General features: G+C 38.0%; 2 protein-coding genes across 10 annotated transcripts in view; both read left to right on the top strand.

Annotated features, from left to right (window-relative positions):
• Positions 1-831: 831 nt before the first annotated feature.
• Positions 832-26,685, top strand: part of LOC131163714 (auxin response factor 1) — a 42,233-nt gene continuing 16,379 nt past the window's right edge. For 2 of the 8 annotated variants that reach the window (XM_058120415.1, XM_058120410.1), the window contains exons 1-12: positions 838-1,371; positions 1,734-1,843; positions 1,932-2,104; positions 3,301-3,416; positions 3,904-3,999; positions 4,095-4,151; positions 4,349-4,501; positions 4,616-4,700; positions 17,094-17,184; positions 17,279-17,443; positions 21,081-21,200; positions 21,326-21,401. In XM_058120415.1, the coding sequence (XP_057976398.1) occupies positions 2,059-2,104; positions 3,301-3,416; positions 3,904-3,999; positions 4,095-4,151; positions 4,349-4,501; positions 4,616-4,700; positions 17,094-17,184; positions 17,279-17,443; positions 21,081-21,200; positions 21,326-21,401 (1,005 nt within the window). In that variant the 5' untranslated portion in view covers positions 838-1,371; positions 1,734-1,843; positions 1,932-2,058. Of the gene's footprint in view, positions 1,372-1,733; positions 2,105-3,300; positions 3,417-3,903; positions 4,000-4,094; positions 4,152-4,348; positions 4,502-4,615; positions 4,701-17,093; positions 17,185-17,278; positions 17,444-21,080; positions 21,201-21,325; positions 21,402-26,685 lie in introns of all 8 variants that reach the window. The other 6 variants (XM_058120414.1, XM_058120411.1, XM_058120412.1 and 3 more) reach the window with 4 other exon arrangements.
• LOC131163715 (uncharacterized) lies at positions 21,597-24,557 on the top strand. Of its 2 annotated transcripts, none has more exons than XM_058120416.1 (2): positions 21,597-22,311; positions 23,092-24,557. In XM_058120416.1, the coding sequence occupies exon 2, from the start codon at positions 23,559-23,561 to the stop codon at positions 24,102-24,104; it is 546 nt and encodes a 181-aa protein (XP_057976399.1). In that variant the 5' UTR covers positions 21,597-22,311; positions 23,092-23,558; the 3' UTR covers positions 24,105-24,557. The 2 variants fall into 2 exon arrangements, with proteins under 2 accessions (XP_057976399.1, XP_057976400.1); XM_058120417.1 differs by having other exon boundaries at positions 21,597-24,052; positions 24,328-24,557.

The following is a 26,685-nucleotide window of genomic DNA, read 5'->3' as shown; positions in this document are numbered from 1 at the left end:
TTATACCTCTTTGGTTAATGAGAAGTTAAAATATATGATTGGCGTGTTCGTTGATTTGTGGGAGTTGATGAACGGATTTGTGGGAGTTGATGAACGTGATCAAACTTGGTTTTTATTGTGAAAAAAATCACAAATAGAAAATTGCTAAAAAAATTTCTTAAGCAGACATTGAGTTTGGAGCCAAACCACTATAATTTGGCCTCCTCTCTCTCTCCCCATATCGATTTTATTTTGTACAGATACCTTATGATTGAATTTGTGATTATTACTTTTAATTTTAACTATTGAAACTAGTAGAAAACTTGATTTTAGATTGAACATCATGCCATTAATCCAATTCATCTTCTGGTTGGTAGGAATAAAGTCAAATTTTAAATTGAACTTTACTCAAACTTAAATTATGAAAATATCTAAATGCATTCACTGAACACGTGTTTGAAAAAAAATTAGACACTTAGTTTCATTTTTATGTGAATTTTGCAAGGTGAGGTGGTCAAAAATAAAACAGAGAAAATTTGTTATGCTTTCGTATGAAATAATTTTCAAATGGAAATATTTTCATTACATCACATTTGCACTTTTTCTTTTTTGGGGAATAATATTTCATAACATTATATAATTTATTTTTAAAAAATTGTGTGCTAGGAGGATTCATCAATGAAATGACAACCAAACTAACTTAAAAGGCAAGGTCATAATGGCAGGCTTGTCTACCGCCGGGGATTAGGTCGTGATAAAAGGGGAACAACTGGGCTTAATCGTACTTTCACATGTTAATAATATTAAGGTATTTATTTATTTATTTATTTTGCCCTGAACTTCTTTTTGCGCGTGGACACGCGACAGGGGAACCTGTAGGGATACCGGGGCACTCCCTGTGGCGCTGTTCTCTGCATTCTGAAAGGAAAGGTGGCGTGCGCAATGCGCACCCGACCTGTCCAGACTTCAAGTCTATCCTCCTTGACGCCTCCACCGCTACTGTTCTGTCTCTCACTCCAGACCTAGAGAGAGAAATAGGAGACCTAGAGAGAGAACGTACTGAAAAAGAGGCAGCCGAAGGGGCTGACTAGAGAGAGAAACAAGAACTTCATTATATTATTGTTATTATTTTTATATTATTTTTTGCAGGTTGGTGTCGGCTCCAGCCGGGCAACACGCAGATCGATTGATCTACGATCCATCGTTCTTCTCTCGCGCTGTTCCTGTTTCTTTCCCGTCCTCGCTCTCTGAAACCCTAATAGTTTGCGATCCGTTTTGGAGCTGAAGAAGCTTTAGCGGTAGGGAAATGGCGGGTTGGAGGATATCTGCTTGCGAATTTCAGCTGGTTCGTTGACTTTCTTCGGATCGGGTTAGTCAAAGTGGACTTAGAAGGTTCGTCGTTCTTTCTTATTCTCCTGGAATGTTTTATTTTGGGCAAATGGAACTTTGAATCTACTGGCATTTGGGAGGCTTGATTCGTCCCGTTCGTACAATTTTGCTGTCTTTTCCATTGCTCAGGAAAACTCAGCTGCTAAATTCATCGCCTTGCTCGAATTTAGTCATTGGTATTCGCGGTCTATGAAATTTCGAGGCTTTTGATTCCTTTTCCTGGCATAGATCCTCCTCTTGAATCACGAACTTCTTGCATCTGGGCAAAGTCCTTTTTGTGGATGTCTGTCCTTATTTCTCTCGTCTTTCCGTGAAAGTTGTCAAACTTTTTGAAGTAACGAACATTCTCATATTTTACTTTGCAGGAAAATTTGCTGATTTTAAGCTAAAGAAGGTTGGCATCATTCCTTCCTCGTGAAAGGGTCGTGCTATTGTTTTTTGGTTGGTTTGTTCTTGTCGCACTTCGCAGTTACAGGTTGAACTGCCATCTTTGTTTTTTGGCTTCAAGGTATAAACCGAGCACTTGACAGGAGACGTATAATTGAGTCTTTAAATCGCCGCAGTGAAAGTTATTGCATTTACACGAAGTGATTTGGGTTTAATTACTCAAGCTGGTTTAGTCGGTGAGAAGAATAAGGCATCTTACTTTGTATAAGGGATAAGAGCTCTTTGGACTTTGGTGCTCCTCCCATGGCATTTTCTTGCGCAAACCATTCATCTGGAGGACCTCATGCAGGTTTGAGCTTAGTCCTTTTGAAATTTCAGGCTCAGATATTTATTTGTTAATATGATTCGCTGGGGAAACAGTCGATAACTCTGAAATGAGTTTTGGATTTTGGAAATTCCTCCTTTTTTTTCTCCATGGATATATATGTATAAATGAGGCAATCTAGTAATATTGCCTTTGAATTCAACTGTTATTATGGAGAGCATGGTAACTTAAAAGGGGGGAGGGGGCGCTGTTTTTTTATAAAAGATTGTTCTTGCAAACGGGCATGCTGGGTAGTTGTCAAATTGGTAACCTGGTCAGACTAATGGTTTTGTGTCTGGAATTAAAAGCGAAGGCTAGCTGGAGGCACTTGTTAATATTATTAAACATTTTTCAGTCAATGATTTTCGTTTAATGCATTGAAATAACTTGCATCATGACCAACAATGAAATAAATGCAATAATATTTCTTAGTGTAGCACCCCCACCAGGCATTTATTAGAAGAATCCAGAAGAACATATATGAGCAATATCAGTTTGTTCAAATTAACTGCCTATTTCTTCACATTTGGCCGTTTTTATCAGTTTGGCTGGCTTTTGGGCTTTATTTTACATGTTTTACTGTCTTCAGCGAGTCCTCATAAATGTCTTCAGCTCTTCTTTTTTAAAATATACAGAAGTTGACATTTGGCGGTTGGTATGTCTGGCCTATTTCTTAGGAAGCAGAATCCTATAAATAGAATAGTAGTGACTTTCAGTCATTTTTAACAAATGTAGTGTTGCATTGGCATTGTATCAATCTACACTTAGCTGTTGCAAGTGCAGTAGTAATGACATCGCCTGGGTCTGCTTCCAGGGAATACTTTTTGATCACCAAACTAACCATGTGATTTTATTTTACTGCAAAAAATTCTTTGTTTGGCGTATCTTTCACTGTCATTGAAGGTGTGTTTGAAACATCCAATGCTGATTGAAATACTACTTCTTGGTATCCAATTTATGATGTTCTTGTCATTTTGCTGTATTTGTTTTCATCCCTCCCCTCCCAAAAAAAAAAAAAAAAAAAAAAAAAAAATCTAATATAGTCTATGAAGTGCTTTACCTCTTTCCTTCCTATACTCAGTGCGTTTTTTTTTTTCTCATGTTATTTTCTTTCTTTTGCTGTACTTTCATTTTTTATATGAAAATTCCAAGTTCAATTTTCCATTGTCTTTTTTCTACAGGGGCCTCAATTGATGCTCTGTACAAAGAACTATGGCATGCCTGTGCTGGACCCCTGGTCACTGTTCCTCGTGAAGGGGAGAGGGTTTATTACTTCCCACAAGGCCATATGGAACAGGTGTGCTGGGTTTTTTATTGAATTATATTATTAAGTGATAAATTTTTATTTCCTCTTCTTTGGTCCAATTTTTTTTGCTGTATAAAACTCTGGATCTTGCACATAATTGTTAACCTGATTTGATTTGGCAATGTCTAGAAGATTAGGACTTAAAAGTGCCATAATGGCCTGTTATGGATCTATGCATTACACTTGTGCAGAGCCTTTTTTTTTTTTTTTTTAAAGATGTGATTTTGAATTATGGATGTCTGTTCATTTATTGCTCAAATTTTATCCATGGTGAGGAAGTTGACTTCATGAGATCTTTGTTTAATAGCTAACATGGTTTCCAAACATTGCAGATTAGTCTGAACCTGTAATCATGCAGTCCAGTTCACATATTCTTTTATTATTATTATTATTATTATTATTATTATTATTATTATTATTTCGGTTTATCATATTGGTTTTATCAATTGTCTTATCAAATAAATGTTTGTTTTTGCAGCTTGAAGCATCAACACACCAGGGGTTAGAGCAGCAGATGCCATCATTCAATCTACCATCTAAAATTCTTTGCAAAGTTGTTCATGTTCAGCTGCGGGTGAGTTCAATCATTTATAGTTAACACACTTATATGGATTTGTGTCTTTGCTTCTATGTTACACACCATGAAAATTTCATTTTTAATTTATGCAGGCTGAACCGGAAACTGATGAGGTGTATGCACAATTAACCTTGCTACCTGAACCAGATGTGAGATCTATCTTCCACACATCCTGTTCACTTCAAAATTGTTTAGCTGATTTTTGACAAATTATGTGACTACATTTTACATATAGATTTAAAATTACTTCTATTTTATGATCTTTATATTTCTCTGTTTCTTTTTCCTTTTTTTTTTTTTCTTTTTTTTTTCTATGTACCTATTTTTGTTCCCCTTTGTGGATCAGCAAGGTGAGGTCACTAGTCCAGATCCTCCACTGCCCGAACCCCAAAGATGCACAGTCCATTCATTTTGCAAGACACTTACAGCATCTGACACTAGCACTCATGGTGGATTCTCTGTTCTGCGGAGGCATGCTGATGATTGCTTGCCACCACTGGTCAGTTATAACACTAGTTTAGTCTTGCCTCCTTGGTGCATTTTTTAAAAAAATATTTTTCCAAAATTGATTTTTATTTTCCTCGCCCAACTTATGCTCTGGTTTTGTGTTCAGGACATGTCGCAGCAGCCACCCTGGCAGGAATTGATTGCAACAGATCTGCATGGCAATGAATGGCATTTTCGCCACATCTTTCGAGGTAACTAGTTTATGCTATTGATTTGTTTTTCTTGTGAATGGCCTGATTTCAGGCTTTGGGTTTGCCAACTGCCTAAACTTGTCACCTAATTTCTGTTGCTTTATTCTTTTCCTTGCTATATAGGCTTTTAAGGTCTATATTTTTTGGTTCTTGTTTACATTTTGAGAATGTGTTTGGATGAGGGATCTGGATGTGATCTGGATGTGAAATTTGGGTTGGCACAGGAGTTGCAAGTGAATTTTTTTTGGATACACATGGCAAAGTGTCACGGCTCGACTATTTTCACTCTTGTGAAGGGCCGTGCGGCGCTAGCTAAAGCACTCTTGTTTAACTAGGTAGCCTATCGTTTACCAACATTCATCTACGAAGCACTTTCATTAACATTCATTCAGATAACAGCGGAAACAATAATCAATTCATGAAAGCCGTGACAAGCAAGCAGTAAACATTGAAGCAAACGTAATTCGTTAACAAATCCTCCGTTGACATGGTGTACTTAGCGAGGGAGGCAAGTAGGCTAAGCACGTTGACAATTGCTAGTGAGTTTTACAATGATTGATGAACACTCACCCTCCCCTAAAGAGCTTTCTGGGCTATTCTCACTCTGGCACTAGGAAACATCAAAGTGACCGAGGAGTCATATTGCCTTATTTGGCTTACAATGAAATAAATACTGGAAAATAACCCTACACTAGTATTTACATGATGGAAACCCATCCCAAACACACGAGGCAAGCTGTCACAGGCAAGCATAATGCCCTGAACAAGCTTAGCTCGTGACATTCTCCCCCACTTATGCGGTCGACGTCCTTGTAGACTTTGACGCTAGGTACACTTTGACTTTATCTATGAACGGGTGCATATCTTCTGCAGAAACCCAGCTAATTTCTTCGTCACCAAGGCCTTTCCACTTCATTAAGAATTCTTGCCGCTTCTTCCTTGAGGATGTGAACTTTCTGTCTGTAAGGATATCTTCAACTTCACGCCTGTCAGGTTGCACTGTACTCACTTCTGGTCTGGTTGACTGATTTCTGCTCAGATCGTCAGTGTCGGCTTTGTCCGGCTTGAGGCAACTGACGTGAAACACAGGATGCAATTTCATCCAAGTCGGAGGGTCGATTTTGTTGGAGACCTTCCCGACTTTGGCCAAGATAGGGACTGGTCTTTCATATTTGCGAAGTAGTCTCCTATCTCGTCCTCGTAGTGACCTAACCTGTTCAGGATTGAGCTTAACAAGCACCAAGTCACCTACGTTGAAGTGCTGCAGTCTTCTCCCCTGATCTGCCCACTTCTTCATCCGCTTAGTAGCTTTCTCTAGGTAGGCTCGGGCAATCTCAACATTCTGTCTCCATTCTTTGGTAAAGACGTACGCCCTGGGACTCTTTCCTCTGTACGGCTCATCCACTGTGTGAGGTAATAGTGGCTGCTGGCCTGTAACAAGCTCAAAAGGACTCTTGTTGGTTGTGGAGCACTTTTGGGTATTGAAACAGAACTGAGCCACATCAAATAGTTGCACCCAATTTTTCTGGTTGGCGTTGACAAAGTGGCGCAAGTACTCTTCAAGTAGCCCATTGAAACTCTCTGTCTGTCCATTTGTCTGTGGATGATAACTCGAAGAGATTTCTAGTTGTGAACCGAGGATTTTGAAAAGTTCTGTCCAGAAGTTGCCGGTGAATCTTGAGTCTCGGTCACTAACAATGTCGTGGGGAACACCCCAATATTTCACAATGTTCTTAAAAAACAACTGTGCTGTCTTCTCTGCCGAACAGTACTTCGGTGCGGCTATGAATGTACCATACTTTGAAAACTTGTCTATAATAACAAGTATATACCCTGCGTCTCCCACTCTGGGTAGGTTGGTGATGAAGTCCAATGAGACACTTTCCCACGGTTTGGACGGTACTGGTAGAGGCTCCAATAGCCTTGCACTTTTCCTCCGCTCCACCTTGTCTTGTTGGCAAGTGAGACAAGTTTGGGTATAATCAACCACATCATCATGCATGTGCGGCCAATAGTACCCCCGCTTCAGTAAGGCCAAAGTGCGCTGCCATCCTGGATGTTTGGCTCACATGGTATCATGACATTCCTTCAGCAATGTCTTCCTCAGATCACCTGCTCGTGGCACAAAGAGCAGGTTACCATGGGTCATCAGTAATCCATCTTCCATCCAGAACTGTCGTGCCTTTCCTTTTTTGGTAAGTTTCATTAAGTTTTGCGCAACTGGATCTTTGGCTAAGTTCTCCTTGATGCGCTCCCGCATCGTTGTGGTAACAGTACTTGAAGTCAGATGTGTTACCATTTGTAAGGCCGCCAGTTCGGCCTTTCTACTTAGTGCATCTGCGACTTGGTTCAATCGCCCCGCCTTGTGCTCAAATGAGAAATCAAATTCTGCCAAGAATTCTTGCCATCGGCCCTGCTTGGGTGTCAGCTTTGGCTGTGTGGAGAAATGGTTAACACCTGAATTATCCATTTTCACCACAAACCTTGACTCAAGTAAGTAATGCCTCCACACACGGAGACAATGTATCACTGCTAGCATCTCCTTCTCTTGAGCTGTGTGCTTCCGCTCTGCTTCACTAAGCTTACGGCTTTCGTACGCAGCAGGGTGCCCCTCCTGTACCAAGAATCCTCCAAGGGTGAAGTCTGATGCATCTGTCTGTACCTCGAAGGGTTTCATGACATCCGGAAGAGCCAGTACCGAATCTCTCATCATGGCATCCTTCAAGTCATCAAAGGCTCCCTGACACTCCTCTGTCCAGTTCCACCCATGACCCTTCTTTAGTAGTTCTGTCATAGGGGCCGTTCTCCGTGAATACCCCTCTACGAACTTCTTGTAGTAGTTGGCAAGGCCAAGAAAGGAACGCAACTCTTTCATTGTCGTTGGGATCTTCCATTCTTGAATTGTCCTTACCTTCTCCATATCCATTCTGATATGACCTTGCTAAATCACTTAACCAAGGAATTTGATGCTCTCTTGAGCGAAAGAGCACTTCTCTTTCTTCACATATAGACTGTTCCCCTTCAGCCTATCGAACACCTTCCGCAGATGCTCTTTATGTTCCTCCAGAGTGGAACTGTAGACAACAATATCATCCAGGTACATCACGACAAACTTGTCAAGGTACTCACGGAAAACCTGGTTCATCAAGGTACAGAATGTTGCAAGCGCATTCGTCAACCCGAATGGCATCACCAAGAACTCATACGCCCCATACTGTGTCACACAAGTAGTCTTCGGCTCATCCCCATCAGCAATTCTCACTTGATAGTAGCCTGACCTCAAGTCAAGTTTAGTGAAGTACTTGGCGTGACTCAACTGATCCAATAAATAAGCAATCAATGGAATAGGATACTTGTTGCGCACTGTCACCTTGTTGAGCGCGTAGTAGTCTACACATATCCGCAAGCTCCCATCGTGTTTCTTTTGAAACAGCATCGGTGCTCCAAATGGTGCTTTGGATAGGTGAACATATCCAGCTTCCAATAATTCATCAAGTTCCTTCCTCAATTTTGCTAACTCTGGAGGCGCCATCCGATATGGCCCTTTTGCAGGTGGTTTCACTCCTAGAAACAACTCGATCTCATGCTCCACACCCCGTAGTGGAGGTAATTCGTGAGACAACTTATCCGGCATCACCTCCTTGTACTCATCCAACACCGCTTGGATGGTTGTAGGCCCCAGCTCTTTGCCTACTTTATCTACCACCACCGTGGCTAGATATGTCTGCTCTCCCTTCCTTAAACCTTTCTTGAGTTGCATGGCTGAAAGGAACTTCCCATCGTCTCCTTTCGTTGCAACAGCTTGTACCATGCACGGGTGATCTCCCATCAAACATAGGGAACCAGTTGAAGGCATCAGCACTACCTTCGTTTCCCTTAGGAACTCCATTCCCAAAATGACTGGAAAGTCATCTAATGGCATTGCTGTGAAATTCACATGACCTTTCCACTGCCCAAGCTTCATAGTAACTTGTTTGGCTACTCCTAGAGTAGGCTGGGCTACAAAATTAACTGCTTTCATGCGTCCTGTATCCTTCTCTAAGGATAAGTTGAGTCTCCAAGCTTCTGGTTGCAAAATAAAGTTATGGGTAGCCCCAGTATCCACCATAGCGCGAGTGCTCTTCCCATTGATTCTCAAGTCCACAAACATTAGCCCTCTGGCTCGTGTAACATTTGGGGCTTTCGCCTGCTTTTCCAATGCACTCACCTGCCGCATTGCACCCATCCTCGGGGTCTCATCTTCTTCCCAATTGTCTTCTAGTGCCTGTTCGGCAATGGAAGCCTGTAAAGCATTAAGTGATGCCTTGTGAGGGCACTCAAAAACTCTATGAGGACCTCGACACAAGAAATACTCAAGTTTACCCTTTCCCTTGGATGTGTTGAACCCTTGAGACGACGAAGCTTCCTTTGAGGTTGATGCTTTATAGTCGGCTCCCCCACTCTTGGATTTGCCTTTCTTGAAAGACTTTCCATTGTTTCCCTCTCTGCCAGATCCTTTGGACGAAGTGGTATTCTCCCCAGCGTAGTCAGTCAAGCGTTCTGCAGCAGTTTGTGCGGTAGACAAGTCTTGAACTCCTTGTCTATGAAGTTCAGTCCTTGCCCAAGGTTTCATCCCCTCTAGAAAATAGATCAACTTGTCATTCTCCGACATATCCCGGATATCCAACATCAAAGCAGAAAATTGTTTCACATATTCCCTGATCGACCCAGTATGCTTGAGGTCTCTCAGCTTTTTCCTTGCATTGTACTCAACATTTTCAGGAAAGAATTGGGCCTTGAGCTCTCTCTTCAAGTCTGCCCAATTATCAATTACACAGTTTCCATTTTCAATGTCACTGTACTTAGCACGCCACCATAGTTTGGCATCACCCACCAAGTACATGGTTGCAGTATCCAATTTCACCTGTTCTAAGGCCATCCTCACAGCGCGAAAATATTGTTCCATATCAAACAAGAAGTTCTCTAACTCCTTAGCGTCACGGGCACCCCCATACGTCCTGGGTTCAGGTACCTTGGTCTTACTAACTCCTGGAGTGTTGGAGTTCCCCATAGCAAGAACCATCAGATTCACCTTTGCATCCAGATCAGCCATCCGGGCCTGCAAGTTTCCACAGTATGGTGAAAGTCCTTTGACATTTGACTTGTCAAACTTGCTTGATGCTGCTGTGATCCCATCACTTCATCAACAAGTCCCCTCAGTTGGGCCATCTCGTTGGCCATATTGTTGGTTGTCTCTTCAACCTGTGCTTCCAGTGCGCTAAGTCTTTCAGCATTGTTTTGTGCCATGGTCAATTACCAAAGCTTCCAAAATCCCACAACGAAGGTAACTGAATTCTTGTAGCAATTGAGCCTTGGCTCTGATACCAAATGTCACGGTCCGACTATTTTCACACTCTTGTGAAGGGCCGTGTGGCGCTAGCTAAAGCACTCTTGTTTAACTAGCCAGCCTATCGTTTACCAACATTCATCCACGAAGCACTTTCATTAACATTCATTCAGATAGTAGCGGAAACAGTAATCAATTCATGAAAGCCGTGGCAAGCAAGCAGTAAACATTGAAGCAAACGTAATTCATTAACAAATCCTCCGTTGACATGGTGTACTTAGCGAGGGAGGCAAGTAGGCTAAGCAATTTGACAATTGCTAGTGAGTTTACAATGATTGATCCCTCCCCTAAAGAGCTTTCTGGGCTATTCTCAATCTGGCACTAGGAAACATCAAAGTGACTGAGGAGTCATACTGCCATATTTGGCTTACAATGAAATAAATACTGGAAAATAACCCTACACTAATATTTACATGATGGAAACCCATCCCAAACACATGAGGCAAGCGGTCATAGGCAAGCATAATGCCCTGAACAAGCTTAGCTCGTGACACAAAGGGATGGATGTTGTTTAGTTTGTAGCATCTAGATGCGCCCCTAGAATCTTATGCCCAAGAATAGGATGCTTATCCGATGGGAATATTTTCATTTGGTTAATTTGGTTTGGTTTAACATGTGTATCTTACCAAGCATTTCATTAATATATAAGACGTAATAATATATGATTATTATTCATATAATGTGTTGAGAATCCACAACAATGTAAATTTATGCCCCAGAAATTCCATCTATCATAATCATCTTCAAAAATATATACTGATATTTATTATAATTTTATAATAGTAGGCCTTTGTAATATAATTTATCGTGTCATAATATTATATGATAACAAAATGGTATAATGTTTATAATAATATTGGATTATTATTACATAGTATGTAATTTCTTTATATTTTCAATGTTTTTTTTCAGAGAAAAGGAACTTTAGTAAGAGAAGAAAGAATTTACAAGAAGGATAAGAAATCCTCCTAAACAAAGCAAGAAAATAAAAAGGCAAGTTAAAACAAATATAACCAACAAAAGAAAACAAGATGAAGTTCAGAAAGCCGACCAAGCCCCTGAATATTAGAGGAACCTATGCTACCAAAGCAGCTAGAAGAATAATTGTTCGACAAAGTGGAAAAGACCCATTCTAGTTCGTATGAATAGACAAAGCACAACCTTGAAAAATATGAGCATTTCTCTTCAGCCTAAACATCCAGAGGACAGTGAATACTGCTCACTATTACAATGTCTTCACACCCTTGTGCCTTCCAAAACCTTTAAAAGCAATCATGATAAAATCCTCCAAAGAACTAGGGCATACCCAACGCGCTATGAATTGACAAAAGCTTGTTCCATACATTCCTGCTATAGAACAACTAAGACAGGTGCGAGCATGTGTCTCACGATCTCACCACTTGCATAAAACATCATTCACATTTGCATATAGAGCCTTATAATGCCTTCTACTATGTAACAGATAGTTGATCCTCATATATCAGGAATGGGCGTCCGCACAAGCTTGACCTTCAAAAGAATTGTTTATTTTTTAGGGAACTTTAGTCTTCCAAATGAGGGAATGTAGGGAAAAAGATTAGCACTAGTAGCAAAAGTCAAATGAATGAACTAATTTGGTAGAGAAGTTTTTATTTTATTCCTTTCCAAGGATGTACAAAAAGATCCAAGTGCATTAACAGCAATATTAATTAATTTGTTTGCCCTCTTATTCAAATTTTCAAAATTTTGCAAGTGAAATTCCAGGACTTCACAAGTTCCCTGAGTTGGGGGAAAAAATTCAGAGATTGGAGCATCTTGAAGGCTAGTCAAACAAAAAAATGGGAAGAAAGCTTGAGTTGAAGGAGCCTTTGCAACTCAAAGATCCTCTGCAAAACAGATTCTCTCTCCATTACTAAATTTGTACCAAAGATGATAGAGGAATGTCTTTGCAATAAGTACTATTAGCTCCAACCTTAGCATTGCAATCATTTTGCTAACGACCATATGAACATAAAGTATGTTTCTATATCATTTTAGCTTGAAACAGTTCATAATAATTAAATTATATTATTATCTTATAGTATAATTTAGTAATAAAAAATATGTATTATACTACAATTTAGTAGTATATTATCGTAACATAGTAATTATATTACTGATTTTTTTCTTTATCATAATAATTTGTTATTATAAAATATCATCATAGATTATGCAAATATTGATATTATTTTATGGATGTAATAGCATAAACCATACAACCACAACAACAACAATCTTAAGACCCAATAGGTGGGGTTGGCTACATGAATCCTTTCTCACCGCCAATTCACCCGACCAGAGCATTTTCCTTTATTAGATTAAGGGCTATTAAATTGTTCCTCACTACCTTATTTCAAGTTGTTTTACGCCTACCCCTACCCCTTTTCATGCCAAAAACACTAACTCACTCCTCCCACAGGTGCTCTACTAGGTTTGCATTTCAAATGCCTAAACAATCCAAGCCGCCCCTCCCTCATTTTGTTTTCAGTCGGTGGCTTGGTGCTATACCTAAATTATTGCATATATGCTCATTTCTTACTTTATCTCTTAATGTTAAACCACTCATCCACCTTAACATGTGCATCTCAGCAACTTTCAAAAATTGCTGTTAATAGTATAAACCATACTTTCAAAAATTGGACCGGCTAGTCCTACTTGGTTGGACCAAACTAGCCAAGTTACCGGTCCTGACAGGAGGCTTGAACCGGATTTTGAGTGAACCCGCGTCAACCCAATCGGACTTAGGTGACTCGGTCCAGCTCGGAAAGACTCAGCATGTCAACTTGTTTTAATCAGGTTTTTATTAAAAATAGAAAATGCTGCATTTTGCAGCCTCCTAAGTTTGAACCTTGGACCTCCAGCTTGGAGGGAAAGAGACCTACCAGGTAAATTGAATTATTATGCATATGGGATAACCACAATAAATTTGTTACTCACATCTAAAATATTAAATTCTTCAACATTGAAAATCTTTTACCTTACAGTTTTTGTTTGAAACTTGAAAATATTAAGAAAAGTAAAACTGAATATTAAGTAGTTTAAAATTTTTATACCTAGTCATGCAAAGTGAAAAAAAAAAAAAACAAAATGTATAATTAATTAATTAACAAAATTTTGGTTTTGTACATTATTGAATATTAACATTTTTTTCCTTAATTTGAGTAAAACTGGAATAAATTTTTACTTTTAATATTAAAACATAAAAAAGATGAATTTTCTACTTATTTTAAAATTCTTGATCCAAAACTAGGAGGTAAATAAATTTAAAGTAAATAAAACTCTGTATTACATTTAATATTTTATTAATCAATCAAAAAATTTTACTCTTTTAAATAAATTCGAAATACCAATCCTCTATTTCATTAATATTTAATCATTATTTATTTAACTTTTAATGATGATAATAATTATCAACTCTTATTCTACTCACGCATGTGCGCGCGCGCACACACACACATGACCAGTTGACCCTGCCGATCCGACCAGTTGAACCGACCCAATAGCTTCACGGGGTTTTGTATTATTGTATTTCAATATGATAGTAAGGGAGGAATATCATTGTTTGCAAATATTGTTATGATTGATGAAATTAGGGAGTAGGGGAGAATCTAAGTTAGAACTTTGGAGGACAAATTTAGAGTTTAGAGGTTTTGGGACAAGTAGCAACAAATATATGAAACGTAATTTCAGCCGTGTAGGGAGGAATATTGAAGATAAGATTAGACTTGATTATCAAAAAATCAACAACACTAGTAGATTTCGATATCTTGGATCATTATGTAAGTAGAAAGAGTAATTGGAGTCGATGTAGTACATAGAATTAAAGCAGGTTGGATGAAATGGAGGAATGCTTTGGGCATGCTGTGTGATTGTAGAATATCGTTAAAATTAAAAGAAAAATTCTATAGGGTGGCTATAAGACTAGTCATGCTATATGGATCAAAATGTTGGGAAAATAAGAAACAACCTATTCAAAAAGTAAAAGTTAATGCCAAGGTGGATGAGTGGTAAACCATTAAAGGATAAATTCAGGAATGAACATCTTCACAATGTGAAAAGGGTCTACTTTTGGGCCACATTTGCGAACAATGTGGATATTCCTTTGATTCTTACATTGATTGTCTCGGGGATTATCGTACGTGTCACCTCCTCCTTTTAGAAGGTATTAACATGTTTGAAGATGAGGTCCCAAAAGATGATAAAAAGGTACAAGGATAAAAATCTGCCTACTCCTGTTCAAAGATGAAATTCCTAGGAAGGAATTTTAAATTTGAGGTTGTTGGATGACTCGGGCCTCATGTTATTTGATCAAGTAAGCTTGATGGTGGCAAAGTCCAAGGTGAAGACTAAGGGTGTTCTCGGTTCTTATCGGTTCGGTTTTGATCAAAATCGATAACTGAACCGAAAAAATCGGTTTTCAATCTAACATCGAAACCGAATCGTACACCAGTGGTTTAGAGTAATTGTAAACCGAATTTTTATGGTTTGGTTCGGTTTCAACTCGGTTTTTAATATAAAATTTATATTTTAAAAAAAAGAAATAAAAAAGATTTGCAAGCCCAAAAGAGCCCAAACCTAAATGAAGCCTATCTGAATGTAGACAAGGCCCAAGGGTGGTCCATCCACACAACTTGAATGGAGGGCCTTACTCAATGCAATGATGGAAAGACTAGATGGACTTTTATATGGGAAGGGAGGGACCTTCTATTCTTCCTCCAACCAATGTGGGACAAAGGTTTCCCCAGGCTAAGTCCCCACCCCAATAGCCGACTCTTCCACTCCACTACGCTCGTCCCACATTGCCAAAATGAGGATTTTGAGAGTCGTGCATCTTATATAAAATCCTTTCCCACTCCCTTGAACAAGTTCAACAACAATCTAGATTTAATTAGTCAAAAAAATTAATTAATAAAATAAAGTATTAAATGGTTTCAATTATATAATAAAGAAATAATATATTTCATAGTACACATATATATAGTATTAAAAATAATCATTTTAAAATTATAATCGGTTTTCGATTTTTTCGGTTTGGTTTTTAAGTGAAACCGAAACGCAAACCAAAAGTTGGTTTTTTATAAATTCAAAACTGAAACCGAAGCCGGAACTGAAATATTGAACCGAAGTTTCAAATGGTTCGGTTTCGGTTTGGTTTTTGGTTTTTCGATAAATTTTGTGCACCCCTAGTGAAGACTAAAGAAAGGGTCAGAGGGAATTAGCTAATTTGAAGTTTTTGGTGAACTATGACGGGAAGGGCTTGAAGAGGGGATTTCTTGGCTGATCATAGAAGTTTTTATTTTTATTTTTGTTATGCTTTTATTTTTTTTTCTTTTTGAGTTTTCTTTTGTTTTTTATTTTATTTTAATTTGTTTTTGAGGATTTAGTACCCTCACTTCAATTATACATTATCTACCTTAATACATCTTTTATTATTAAAAAAAAAAAAATCTTTGTAGTGAATTAGGGGTAGCAACGGTAGAAGATAAGGGATGAAAAAAAAGCTTTAGATGGTTTGGCATTCGAAACGAAGACCTAGTAGCATGCTAGTGAGGATGAGCGAGCTAGTCATTGTTAATGGTACTAGAAGAGGTAGGGGTAAACCTAAAATAACTTGGAATAAGATTTTGTGGAAGGATTTAACAGCTCTTAAGTTGAGGAAAATGCCCTTGGTCATGTGAATTGCAGAAAGGATTCATATAACCAACCCCACTTAGTGGGGACTTAAGGCTTGTTATTATTATTATATTTTAATTACCCACGTATTTGGTGGTTTTGTCAAATGGGAATATTATTGGAGACGCCCTATATGTTGCTTCGAAGGATTCTTGTGGCAAACAAAATGTGGGCATTTGATGCTTTAGGCTTTACATTAGGGGAATGGCCCAGGATTCTGCAAACCAAATGGCCCAGTAGAGATTTGAGGACATTGGCAGACCTAGATCTTTGGCTTGTACTTCCTGCTAAGGAGGCAAATCATTTTACAATTCACTCCTAGGTGGAATTGGCTTGTCAAAACTCTGCCATCGTGTCGTTAAAATATACCACCATCACTGTTGCCACCTGCTATTTCCACTGCTGCCTCCCTCCGTGGCTACTGTCAGCATAAGAATCAAACCATACCACCATTGCCCGTCAATTGCCTCTATTGGATTTGTTTCAACTTGTTATATTTTTCCAAAAAACCGAATTGCTGTACCTATATACCAGGAAATTTTTTTAATTTTTTAAAAAAGCAATGCTTCGTAGGGGTTTCAGAGATAAATGTGTCCCCATCGTTGTTATTATTATTATTATTATTATTATTATCCTTGATTGTTGCTTATCTACCATCCAATTCCTCTAATCTTGTGTAGGAACTGTAAAGAAATAGTCGTGAAAACATTTGAATAATATGCTGAAAGAAAAGCTAAAAAAAAAAAATTATCCCAAAGCAAAACCAGAGGATAAACCGATCTCAAAAGTCCTATGATCCCATTTCTTTTAATCTGCAACACCTGAAGAATTGCGAACCAAGCACGGTGCCACAAAGCTTTTCCTTGCTTCTATTAAAGCCTCAACCTTATTATCATAAAATCTCACAGTATTTGGACAATTCCTTGATTCTCCATAAATACCAAACAGTCTAAGCCACAACAAATCTATCAGTTTGATAATGAAGAAAGAAGTTAGCTCTAATCTCCAGTCCACTCAAGGCTTTCATAGAACATAAATATCTGGACTAAGTGCCATGTTAGGGATCTTATAGGCAAGCTTCCTCATCAAGGAGATGCTGGGCCTTGGGATTCTTTTCTGGTTCTTAATTGCACTGTTATTAGTTTCATTGTGCATCTTGTCATTTATTCTGTCGCGACATGATGGTGGGAATATGATAATTTTATTGACAATCCGCCATCCTGGTTCCTATGTGGGGTTCTTCTGAGTCTGCAAGTGTACATTAATCATTCAATCTTTCTGTTGTTTCTCCGACTTAATTGACACATCTTTTGCAGGGCAACCTAGGCGTCATTTGCTTACGACTGGCTGGAGCGTCTTCGTTAGTGCCAAAAAATTAGTAGCTGGAGATGCATTTATATTCCTAAGGTGATTTTTATCATGTATTATGATGTTAATTTATTTTTACTTTTGTTGCTTCCTCACCAAACATGATTGCATTTTTTTTTTTTTTAAATTTCAGAGGCGAAAATGGAGAGCTACGAGTTGGAGTAAGGAGGCTTATGAGACAGCTTAGCAATATGCCTTCGTCTGTGATATCCAGTCACAGCATGCATCTGGGGGTTCTTGCTACAGCTTCGCATGCTATAGCCACTGGAACTCTCTTCTCTGTCTTTTATAAACCAAGGTTTTGATCCCATCCAAATTACAGAAAGATGAATGCATCTTTACTTTGCCAACGCTAATTTTGTTGATAGCTGTATGTATTTTGATTAGTTTTGAAATTTCTTGGTCTTGTCTATTAATCTTTTTGCTCCTGACAATATTGGCTGAGGAGAGCACACAAATTGTGAGGTAACAAGGCTAGTGATGTTAATGTAGGGAATTTCTATTTTTAGAGACTGAACTTGATTCTTGTTGCTGGCATAATTTAGGTGTTCTTTAAGGTGGAAAACATCTTTGAGCATTTTTTGATTGATGCTGATGCCGTGTTCTCTCCCTCTAGCATGAAGTGTCTTGAGAAATTTACTAGTGTTGGGGGATTTCCTTTGGCCACTGCAATGATATCCACGACAAGTACTTTATTCACTTTTGACAGGCCCTGAAAATTGAAAGAAGGCTGAATGCCAATAGGTGTCAGTTATTGAATTCACCTGACCTGATAGTACACATTTTGGGAGTTCATATGATATGTATATATATATATATATATATATATATATATATAGTTATTTATTTTTAATAGATAAAAAGCTTTATTGAAAAGAGAAAGAAGAAACTGATATAATAAAACTGATATAACAATGGAGAAAAAGAAGCCCTCGCTTACGAAAAATAGAATATAAAATAAATAAATAAAAAGAGCATCAATTTAATAAAGCCTTCTAGTCTTGGATGTCATCTTGAAAACAGAAGCCTAAGGGAAGCCAAATACTGCATCCTATCTCAAAGAAGCTCTCATTAATTATTATCTTTGGGTGGGGTGGATTGTTTAGTGGCTAGTCACCTAGATAGATTCTTATGCTGTAGCGTTTGGGAGGTCCAGGGAGGATGCCTTTAGTTACTAATCTTTCGCAAGAGGTTGTAGCTAGACCAGTTTTAGAACATTTTCTACTTATCCTTAAAATCTTGTAGAGTTAAGTGTGGTCCTATTCTGTTCCAGACTGAAAATGTGTGGTTCACTCACCTTTCCTTTCTTTTGTTGAGGAGAATTTGAGAATAAATATTCCACTGAGAGTTGGGAGGGTTTTTGGTTTATGAAGATTGAAGAGATTGAATTGAATCATCTCAAGGAGACTGAAGAAATGGAATGTGTGGTTCACTCACCTTTCCTTTCTTTTGTTGAGGAGAATTTGAGAATCAATATTTCTCTGAGAGTTGGGAGGGTTTTGGTTTATGAAGATCAAAGAGATTGAAAACTGAGACATCTCAAGGAGACTGAAGAACTGGAATGTGGAGGTTTTTAGTGATTCTAGGGTTAGGAAGGCTAACATTTGAATATATGGAGTGTATTAATCATTTGGAGAATCTACTCACTTAAGGATATGGCTTTGAGAAGAGTGTCTCTCAAGAATGATATTGATGCATTTTCATCTTTCTTGACTGGCAATGTGTTTCATGAGTTTTTGACTTCTGTGAGAATCTCAATAATAGGGAGGCTTAAGAGATTTCTCTGCTTCCTTGTTTGTTGGGTTCTTTACGGCCTTCTAATAGAATGGATGCAAGGATATGGGCTTATTTTTTGCTTCTTGGTCTCTCAAGAATAATATGGATGCAATTTCTCCTTTCTTGACTGGGATTGTGTTTCATGAATTTTTGACTTTTGTGGGAATCTCAATATCGGGAGGCTTAAGAGATTTCTTTGCTTCTTAGTTTGTTGGATTCCTCACGGCCTTCTTAGAAAAGGGATGCAAGGATATGGACTTATTTTTTGCTTGGGTAACATCCATAAACAAAAAAAAAAAATGCAGATGAACAAGAAGCAGAAGGGGGAAAAAAACCAAATAGAGAAACGTCCCGGGGGGGGGGGGGGTAGGACCTGTAAAAAGGCTTTCATCCTTCTTATGCTCTGATTACTCTGAGCAAAGTCTTGGGCCACAGAATTGTCCTGTCTTGGCAAAGCTGAGGAATGAACCATACTTACATTTGTATAGCGCATTTCCTCACCTTTATAGTCTCTCAAATTGTCATAATGCTTCTATTTCTAAATTGTTGGTTCTTGAGGAGGCCATTGTCTCTTGTAATTGTTCTCTAGGAGGAATTTGAGTGGGTTAAGCTGGGGAATTGACCCAACTCTTGGGGTTAGATTTTTATGTTTTTCCTTCTCATGTTGATTGTAGAGTGTGGGTTTTGGATGGGTCAAGGGAGTTCTTTGCAAATCATTTTCAACCAGGTCCATCCTGATCTCAATGGTTCTAGGTTTCCTTTTTACTTCTAGTTTTGGAAAGCCTAAACTCTGTCTAAATTAAGGCTTTTATTTGGTCTGCCAGTCTTGACAGGATGGATTATAATAATTGGTTCTAGTTTAGAAGACTTTTGAAAGCTTTGTCTCCATATGTTTGCTTTCTTTGTTTCCAAAATTGTGAACTAAATGCTCCTTCTTTATTTATTTATTTTACATTGCCCTTATTTTGGGGCATTTGGTGTGTTTGGGGAGCTTTGGGTATGCCCAATGTCTTTGTATCGGTTTTCTCCTTTGAAGTTAGTAAGGGTTTTGGTTCTCGTAAGCAGAATACATAGTGCCACTGTGGAGTATTTGGTTGTAGTGTCGTTCTAGAATTTTTAATGGGAGGATGATGGATCCACGGATGTCGTGGAGGATTCTTTTTTGTTTTTGGATTATTTATGGTCTTCTGCTTTTGGTTTGATTCTAGGGGTTTAGCCTTGTTATTTTAATTTGTTTCATTTTATTTTTATTTGAGGAGAACTTCTTGCCCTCTGATGCATTGTAATCTCTTTCTTTTGTAGTATAATTCTACTTTTATCCCCCCCCAAAAAAAAAGGATGCCTCTTGGGTGCTCTGTTGTAAATCTTCTCATTTTCATTTAATTTGCTTTTTTAATACTTTTCCTCTCGTTAATTGCTTATGGAAAGCCAAAGTGGCAATGAACATCCGTATCCTTAATATAGAATACCTTAGAAGGCTTTGTCTCCTAACATTTGTATGAGGTGTTACGCCAGTGAAGGGGGCTCACACTCACACTCCCTTCTTGGTGGTTTGGAGCTTATGGAATAAGATTTTTGGTTTCTTTGGTATATGTGGATGTGCCGTAGCTCTTGAGAGGCCTTTTTGTTGATTACTCTTTGGTGTTCTGAAGTATGTAACTTGTAAGTATGTGAGAAGGTTATGATAGTTTGTAGCTCTTTCTGTTTTATTAGTGGTTTGGTTGAAGAGGAATGCTCATATTTTTCATGGTTGCTTTTTGCGTATATATTCGATTTGGGATGAGATTTTCTCCTTTTTTGCAACTGTGCTTTCTTTTCTGGTTGTTGGGCAGTTTCCCCCCTCTAATTCGCATTCTGATTGGATGAATTTGTTAGCTTTACTTTTTGCCTGTGGTTTTTTTTTGTTCTTCTCTTTCTTTTTGGTATTTTTATTGTTTTAGGAGGAAAAATTATCCTCCTTGAAAATTCTACTTTGTCTCAATTTCTTTCTCCATGAAAAAGCAAAATCTTACTGAATCATTTAGTCAAATATTGATGTTTACCTGCACAAATGAAATAGTTTACTTTAGCAGTTCCAAAACATTTACTTTTATTTTTATTTTTATTTTTTAAATTAAAAGAATGTATATGTTTTAATGATGAATGTTTTGCCTGTGCAGAACTAGTCGGTCTGAGTTCATTGTGAGTCTTAACAAGTATCTTGAAGCCCGGAAGCACAAGCTTTCTGTCGGGATGAGGTTTAAGATGAGATTTGAGGGTGAGGAAGTTCCTGAAAGAAGGTATTTGTGTGGCTTGCAGCTTGCTAATTATTTTGATATAGTGCATCCTTAAAATATTTGTTAACCTGTTAATATTATATTATGCTTATTTTTTAAAATAAGTGCTGTGTTGCATAAATTTACAGGTTTAGTGGCACAATTGTTGGTGTTGGAGATAATACATCATCAGGTTGGGTTGATTCTGAGTGGAGATCATTAAAGGTTGATTTAATTTTACACCCGTATAATTTGATTTGTTTTTAGTTCAAGTTTATATTGAAGTAGTGTTTGTCATGGTTGTTAAATTCGTGGTCCCAATTATAGGATTCTCCAGTCCTACTCTACTGAAATGATCTGGATCCTATGTAGAAAAAGCAAATTGTGGGATTGTAGCAGGATTGGTAGGATTGTGACAGGTTGATAAGATCGTACAATACATTATGTTATTAAATTTTTACAAAATTACTTGTACTATAGTCTTGATGTTTGTGCTGTATAAATTTACAAGGGTTGGACAACTTAGGAAGTGAATTGGTTGATCTAATTTTAACAAAAATTTGGACTCAAAAATTTATTTTTAGATTGATGTTCATTAAGTTGGTCAAATGTCAGACATCAATATTTAAGTTGAGGACATATGTAGATATTTGCCACACTACTTGGATGATGATAATGATATTCTTGATGATGATTTTAATGAAGGGCTTGATGAATTCTCCCATAATGATCGGGGTTTATTGAAATTTTAAAAAATAGCATATAAGTTCATATTTTTTATATTTATTTTATATTGTCAGTAGAATTTTACAATCCTTGATCTGATCCTGTGATCCGGTCCTGCCAATCCTCTTTGTGATCCCATGTAGGCTTCTGATTTTAACAACCTTGGTGTTTATGAACTTCTTGGAAGTAAAGTGATTGCAATTATTGTTATTTTTTTAATAGCATTTCAAAGATTCTATTCACATATTTTGCATGGAAATGATTAGTTATTTGTTTTAGGACTTCATTCTTGAAGATGGATGTGTCCCTTCAATTGCAGTAGGAAAGCATACTGTAATATTTCCATTTCTATTTGATGTCAAACACGCTCTTGAAGACAAGGACTCAAATGGATAAACATAATGACCAGGTTTAAACAGATGGATATTCTATTTTTTTTTAATTTTTTTTTTGTTTTTTATTTTTGTGAGAGAGGGGCCAGCTGTAAATTGACCAGCTGCCTCTAGGACACCAAGTTTATCTTCCCCACTGCCATGTGTTGTCACTTTCCATTCTATTGTCACTTCCCTCGGGTCTAGGCATGGCAAAGCTAGGAATAAGATTTTTTGCACCCATGTTGCAACAAATTTCAAAGTAGTGATGGCTCAAGTTGTGAGCACATCGCAAAGACAATATGATAATCTTGACAAGTAGGTTTAATATGTCTAAATGTTGGTGGGATGCCTAAGCAGGCTTTGGTGATGGACATGATTGCTGGCATATGTGAGCTAAGTTTGCTAGAGTAACCTCTAGCATTTGTGTACTTAAGTAACTTTCATTTGTGTAGTTAAGTAACTTAAGTGTCAATAGAAGGCCATAAATTATGCCTTGTTAATTGCTATTAATCTAGGTTGTATATATTTTCATAAATAGGAGAGGAGATTTAGCTTACCATGTATGGATTCCTAAAATTACTCAGTTGGCTTACCATATATAGCCTCCTAAGACCACTGTGTAATTAGTATGTATAGATTTAAGTTTCCTTGTATAACTGGCAGTCTTGACTAAATAATGAAAGACCTGCTCAAAAGAGAGGAGAATTTGAACCACTCTATTATGGTATCAGAGCTATTCTCTAAGAAATGTCAGTCCTAGTTTTCTCAGTCATAGCCTCAATACTTATGGAGAAGTTAGATAATGTTTCTGTCAGATTCACTGGCAAAAATTATGCTGCTTGGGAGTTTCAATTGGAGACTTTTCTCAAGGGTAAAGAGCTGTGGGGACATATAGACGGCAGCAGCAAAGGGGGATCTACTGCGGAAAGGTCTGTGGCCGACACGCAGCTTGGGATGCCAAAGATAATCAAATCATGTTCTGGATTCTTGGTTCTATGGAGCCACATCTGATTCTCTGTGTCCTCATAGATCTGCAAAGGCTATGTAGAATTATCTCAAGCAAGTCTATAACCAAGACAACAATGCTAGGCACTTCCAGCTTGAGTTGGCCATTGCTAACTATACTCAAGGGGATCTATCAGTTCAAGACTACTATGGTTTTCTGAATTTTTGGAATGATTATTCCGACCTTGTTACAGCCACGGTCTCTGCAGAAGGATTGGAGGCAGGATTGGCGACAGTACAACACGTACAGAAAACCAGCCAAAGAGACCAATTTCTAATGAAATTGAAGCCTGACTTTGAATCTATTCGTGCCTCTCTAGTAAATAGAGATCCTGTTCTGACTTTGGAGGCCTGTCTTAGTGAACTCTTGTATGAGGAACAACGCCTCAATACTCAAAATATTATGGAGCAGTCTCGTGTTGCTTCTAATACTGTCTCAGTTGCCTATGTTGCTCATGGCAAGGGGAAGGGTCTTGCCATGAGCACCACACAGTGCTACAGTTGCAAGAAATATTGCCATATTGCCCCCAACTGTCCTCAGAAATTTTGTAATTACTGCAAGCAGCCAGGGCACATTATTAGGGACTGTAATATTCGTCCTTCATGCTCCAACAAGGTCTATCATGCTGTTGTTACTGGTGACTTAGAGCCAGCTATGCCTGCTGCTACTGCTGCAACTTCTGCTGTTGCTTTACAGCCTCCAGAACCTTTTCTAACTCGAGAAATGGTGCAAGAAATGGTTGAGTGCATTTTCAGCATTGGGTCTTCAAGGTACTGGTTCTTCATCTCCCTCTTGGATACTCGGGTGCTTATAATGACATGACTAATTCTCTCCATGGCTTAAGTAATGTCAAAGAATATCATGGCTCAAACATATTCAAACAGCCAATGGTAGTGCTCTACCCATTGTGGCAGTTGGTGATGTATCTTCATCCTTTAAGGATGTTCTTGTATCACCTAAACTCTCTGTGAATTTAGTTTCTGTTGGCCAGCTTGTGGACTAAAATTATGATGTACGTTTTACTCATGGTGGTTGTGCTGTGCAGGATCAGATGTTAGGGTAGTTGATAGCGAAGGGGCCTAAGCATGGACGTCTCTTTTCTCTACAACTACCTGCTCCACGAAGCTTACCTTTTTCTCTGTACTGTCTTTACTTTGTAATAAGTCTAGTGTCAAATGAAGTCTGGCATAAGCGCCTTGGTCATCCTAATTCTAGGGTTCTATCTTATTTGTTGAAATCTGGTCTATTGAATAATAAAGAGCATTCTTCTCCCAATATGTTTCCTGATTGTGCAACTTTTAAACTTGGCAAAAGTAGGACTTTACCCTTTCCTTCTAAAGGAAGTAGAGCCACCCACAGTTTTGAGATCATTCTTAGTGATGTCTGGGGTATTCGTCCTATTATTTCTCATGCCCAATACAAGTATTTTGTAACATTTATTGATGACTACAGCATATATATATGGGTGTATTTTTTGCAGCACAAATAAGAAGTTTTTCATGCGTTCAAACTGTTCTTTGCTCTTGTTGACACTCAAATTTCAGCTGCTTGATGGTTGTGTTGTGCAGGATCAGATGTCAGGGTAGTTGATAGCGAAGTGGCCTAAGCATGGACGTCTCTTTTCTCTACAACTACCTGTTCCACGAAGCTTACCTTCTTTCTCTGTACCATCTTTACTTTGTAATAATTCTAGAGTGTCAAATGAAGTCTTGTATAAGCGCCTTGGTCATCCTAATTCTAGGGTTCTAACTTATTTGTTGAAATCTGGTCTATTGAATAATAAAGAGCATTCTTCTTCCACTATGTTTCCTGATTGTGCAACTTGTAAACTTGGCAAAAGTAAGACTTTGCCCTTTCCTTCTGAAGGAAGTAGAGCCACCCACAGTTTTGAGATCATTCTTAGTGATATCTGGGGTATTAGTCCTATTATTTCTCATGCCCAATACAAATATTTTGACATTTATTGATGACTACAGCAGATATACATGGGTGTATTTTTTGCGGCGCAAATAAGAAGTTTTTCATGCGTTCAAACTGTTCTTAGCTCTTGTTGACACTCAATTTTCAGCTGCTGTTAAAATTCTTTGGTCCGACTCGGGTGGGGAATATATGTCTCATGAGTTCCAATATTTCTTGCAATCTAAAGGTATTATCTCTCAACATTTTTATTCATATACTCCACAACAAAATGGAGTAGCTGAACGAAAGAATTGTCATCTTTTAGATGTTGTCCGAACCATGCTCATTGAGTCTTTAGTTCCTCTTACGTTTTGGGTAGAAGCACTTACCACAGCAGCCTTTCTTAGAAATAGACTTCCTTCCCAAGTTTTGGATTTTGAGTCTCTTTATTTCAGGCTTTATCATCACAATCCTACCAATACAAATCTTCACATTTTTGGGTGTATGCTTTATGCATCTTCCCCCACCGGACAAAAACGAGCTTTCTGCCCAATCCATCCGTTGTGCCTTCTTGGGATATAGTTTCACACAAAATGGTTATTTATGTTATGATCCAAACTCTATTTGGGTTCGTGTTTCGAGGAATGTGCTCTTTTTTGAAAATCAATGGTTCTTTCCTATGTCTTCCTCACCGGAGTCTTCTGTTGCTTTCTTGCCTTCTTTTGATGACACTTTTAGTGCTCCTAGTACTCATGTTGAAAGGTTCCAGCTAGGCATGGTATACCAGCGAAGACCTCTAGTGTTGCCCCCTGCTAGAATTGGTGATATCCCAATGGGGGGGGGGTGGGATGAATTGGGTATTTAAAAAAATTACCAAACTATTTAACCGATTCACGGTCTATATCAAGAGTTTTTTCTCGATTTATCTTTTTTTTTTTTAAATATATTAAATAATACATTTTTTAGGAAAATAATTCTCAGAATGACTCTGGCGTAAGTAGCGAGATTTGCGACTTGTCACTCTGGGAATTATTCTCCTAAAAAAAAAATTATTAATATATATATATTTTTAAAAAATTAAATCGGGAAAAAACTCAGCAAAAGGTAAAGTGTTTTTGAAAAGTGCAAAGTGCTTTCATGTACGTTAGCCAGACTAGACCCAGAGCAGCCCAAACTAGACCCTTCCACTCCCTCTGCCATCCCATCAGCCACCCCCATAGAAAAATAATTTATTATTATTTCTTTGTTAAATATTTATGGACGTAATAACCTGCTCATCTCATGGGTTGCTAGTAAAAAATGATCATACAAAAATATCATTTGCAGGTAATAACTAGGATGGCCAACACCATACTGCCAATTTAGGGAAGAATCGTCTTATAGATAATAAAGACTTGATTTTCACAAAGAGCTAATCATAGTGCCTACAAATGCTATGGATTAAGAAAGAGTAATGCTAGCCCATTGTACAAAGGGTCGTATCCATGCAAGTGGTGCTATGGTC

Source organism: Malania oleifera, chromosome 9 (assembly GCF_029873635.1).
Source record: "Malania oleifera isolate guangnan ecotype guangnan chromosome 9, ASM2987363v1, whole genome shotgun sequence".
In the NCBI taxonomy this organism is placed as follows: Eukaryota; Viridiplantae; Streptophyta; class Magnoliopsida; order Santalales; family Ximeniaceae; genus Malania; species Malania oleifera.
This window is presented reverse-complemented; position numbering and strand designations above follow the sequence as displayed.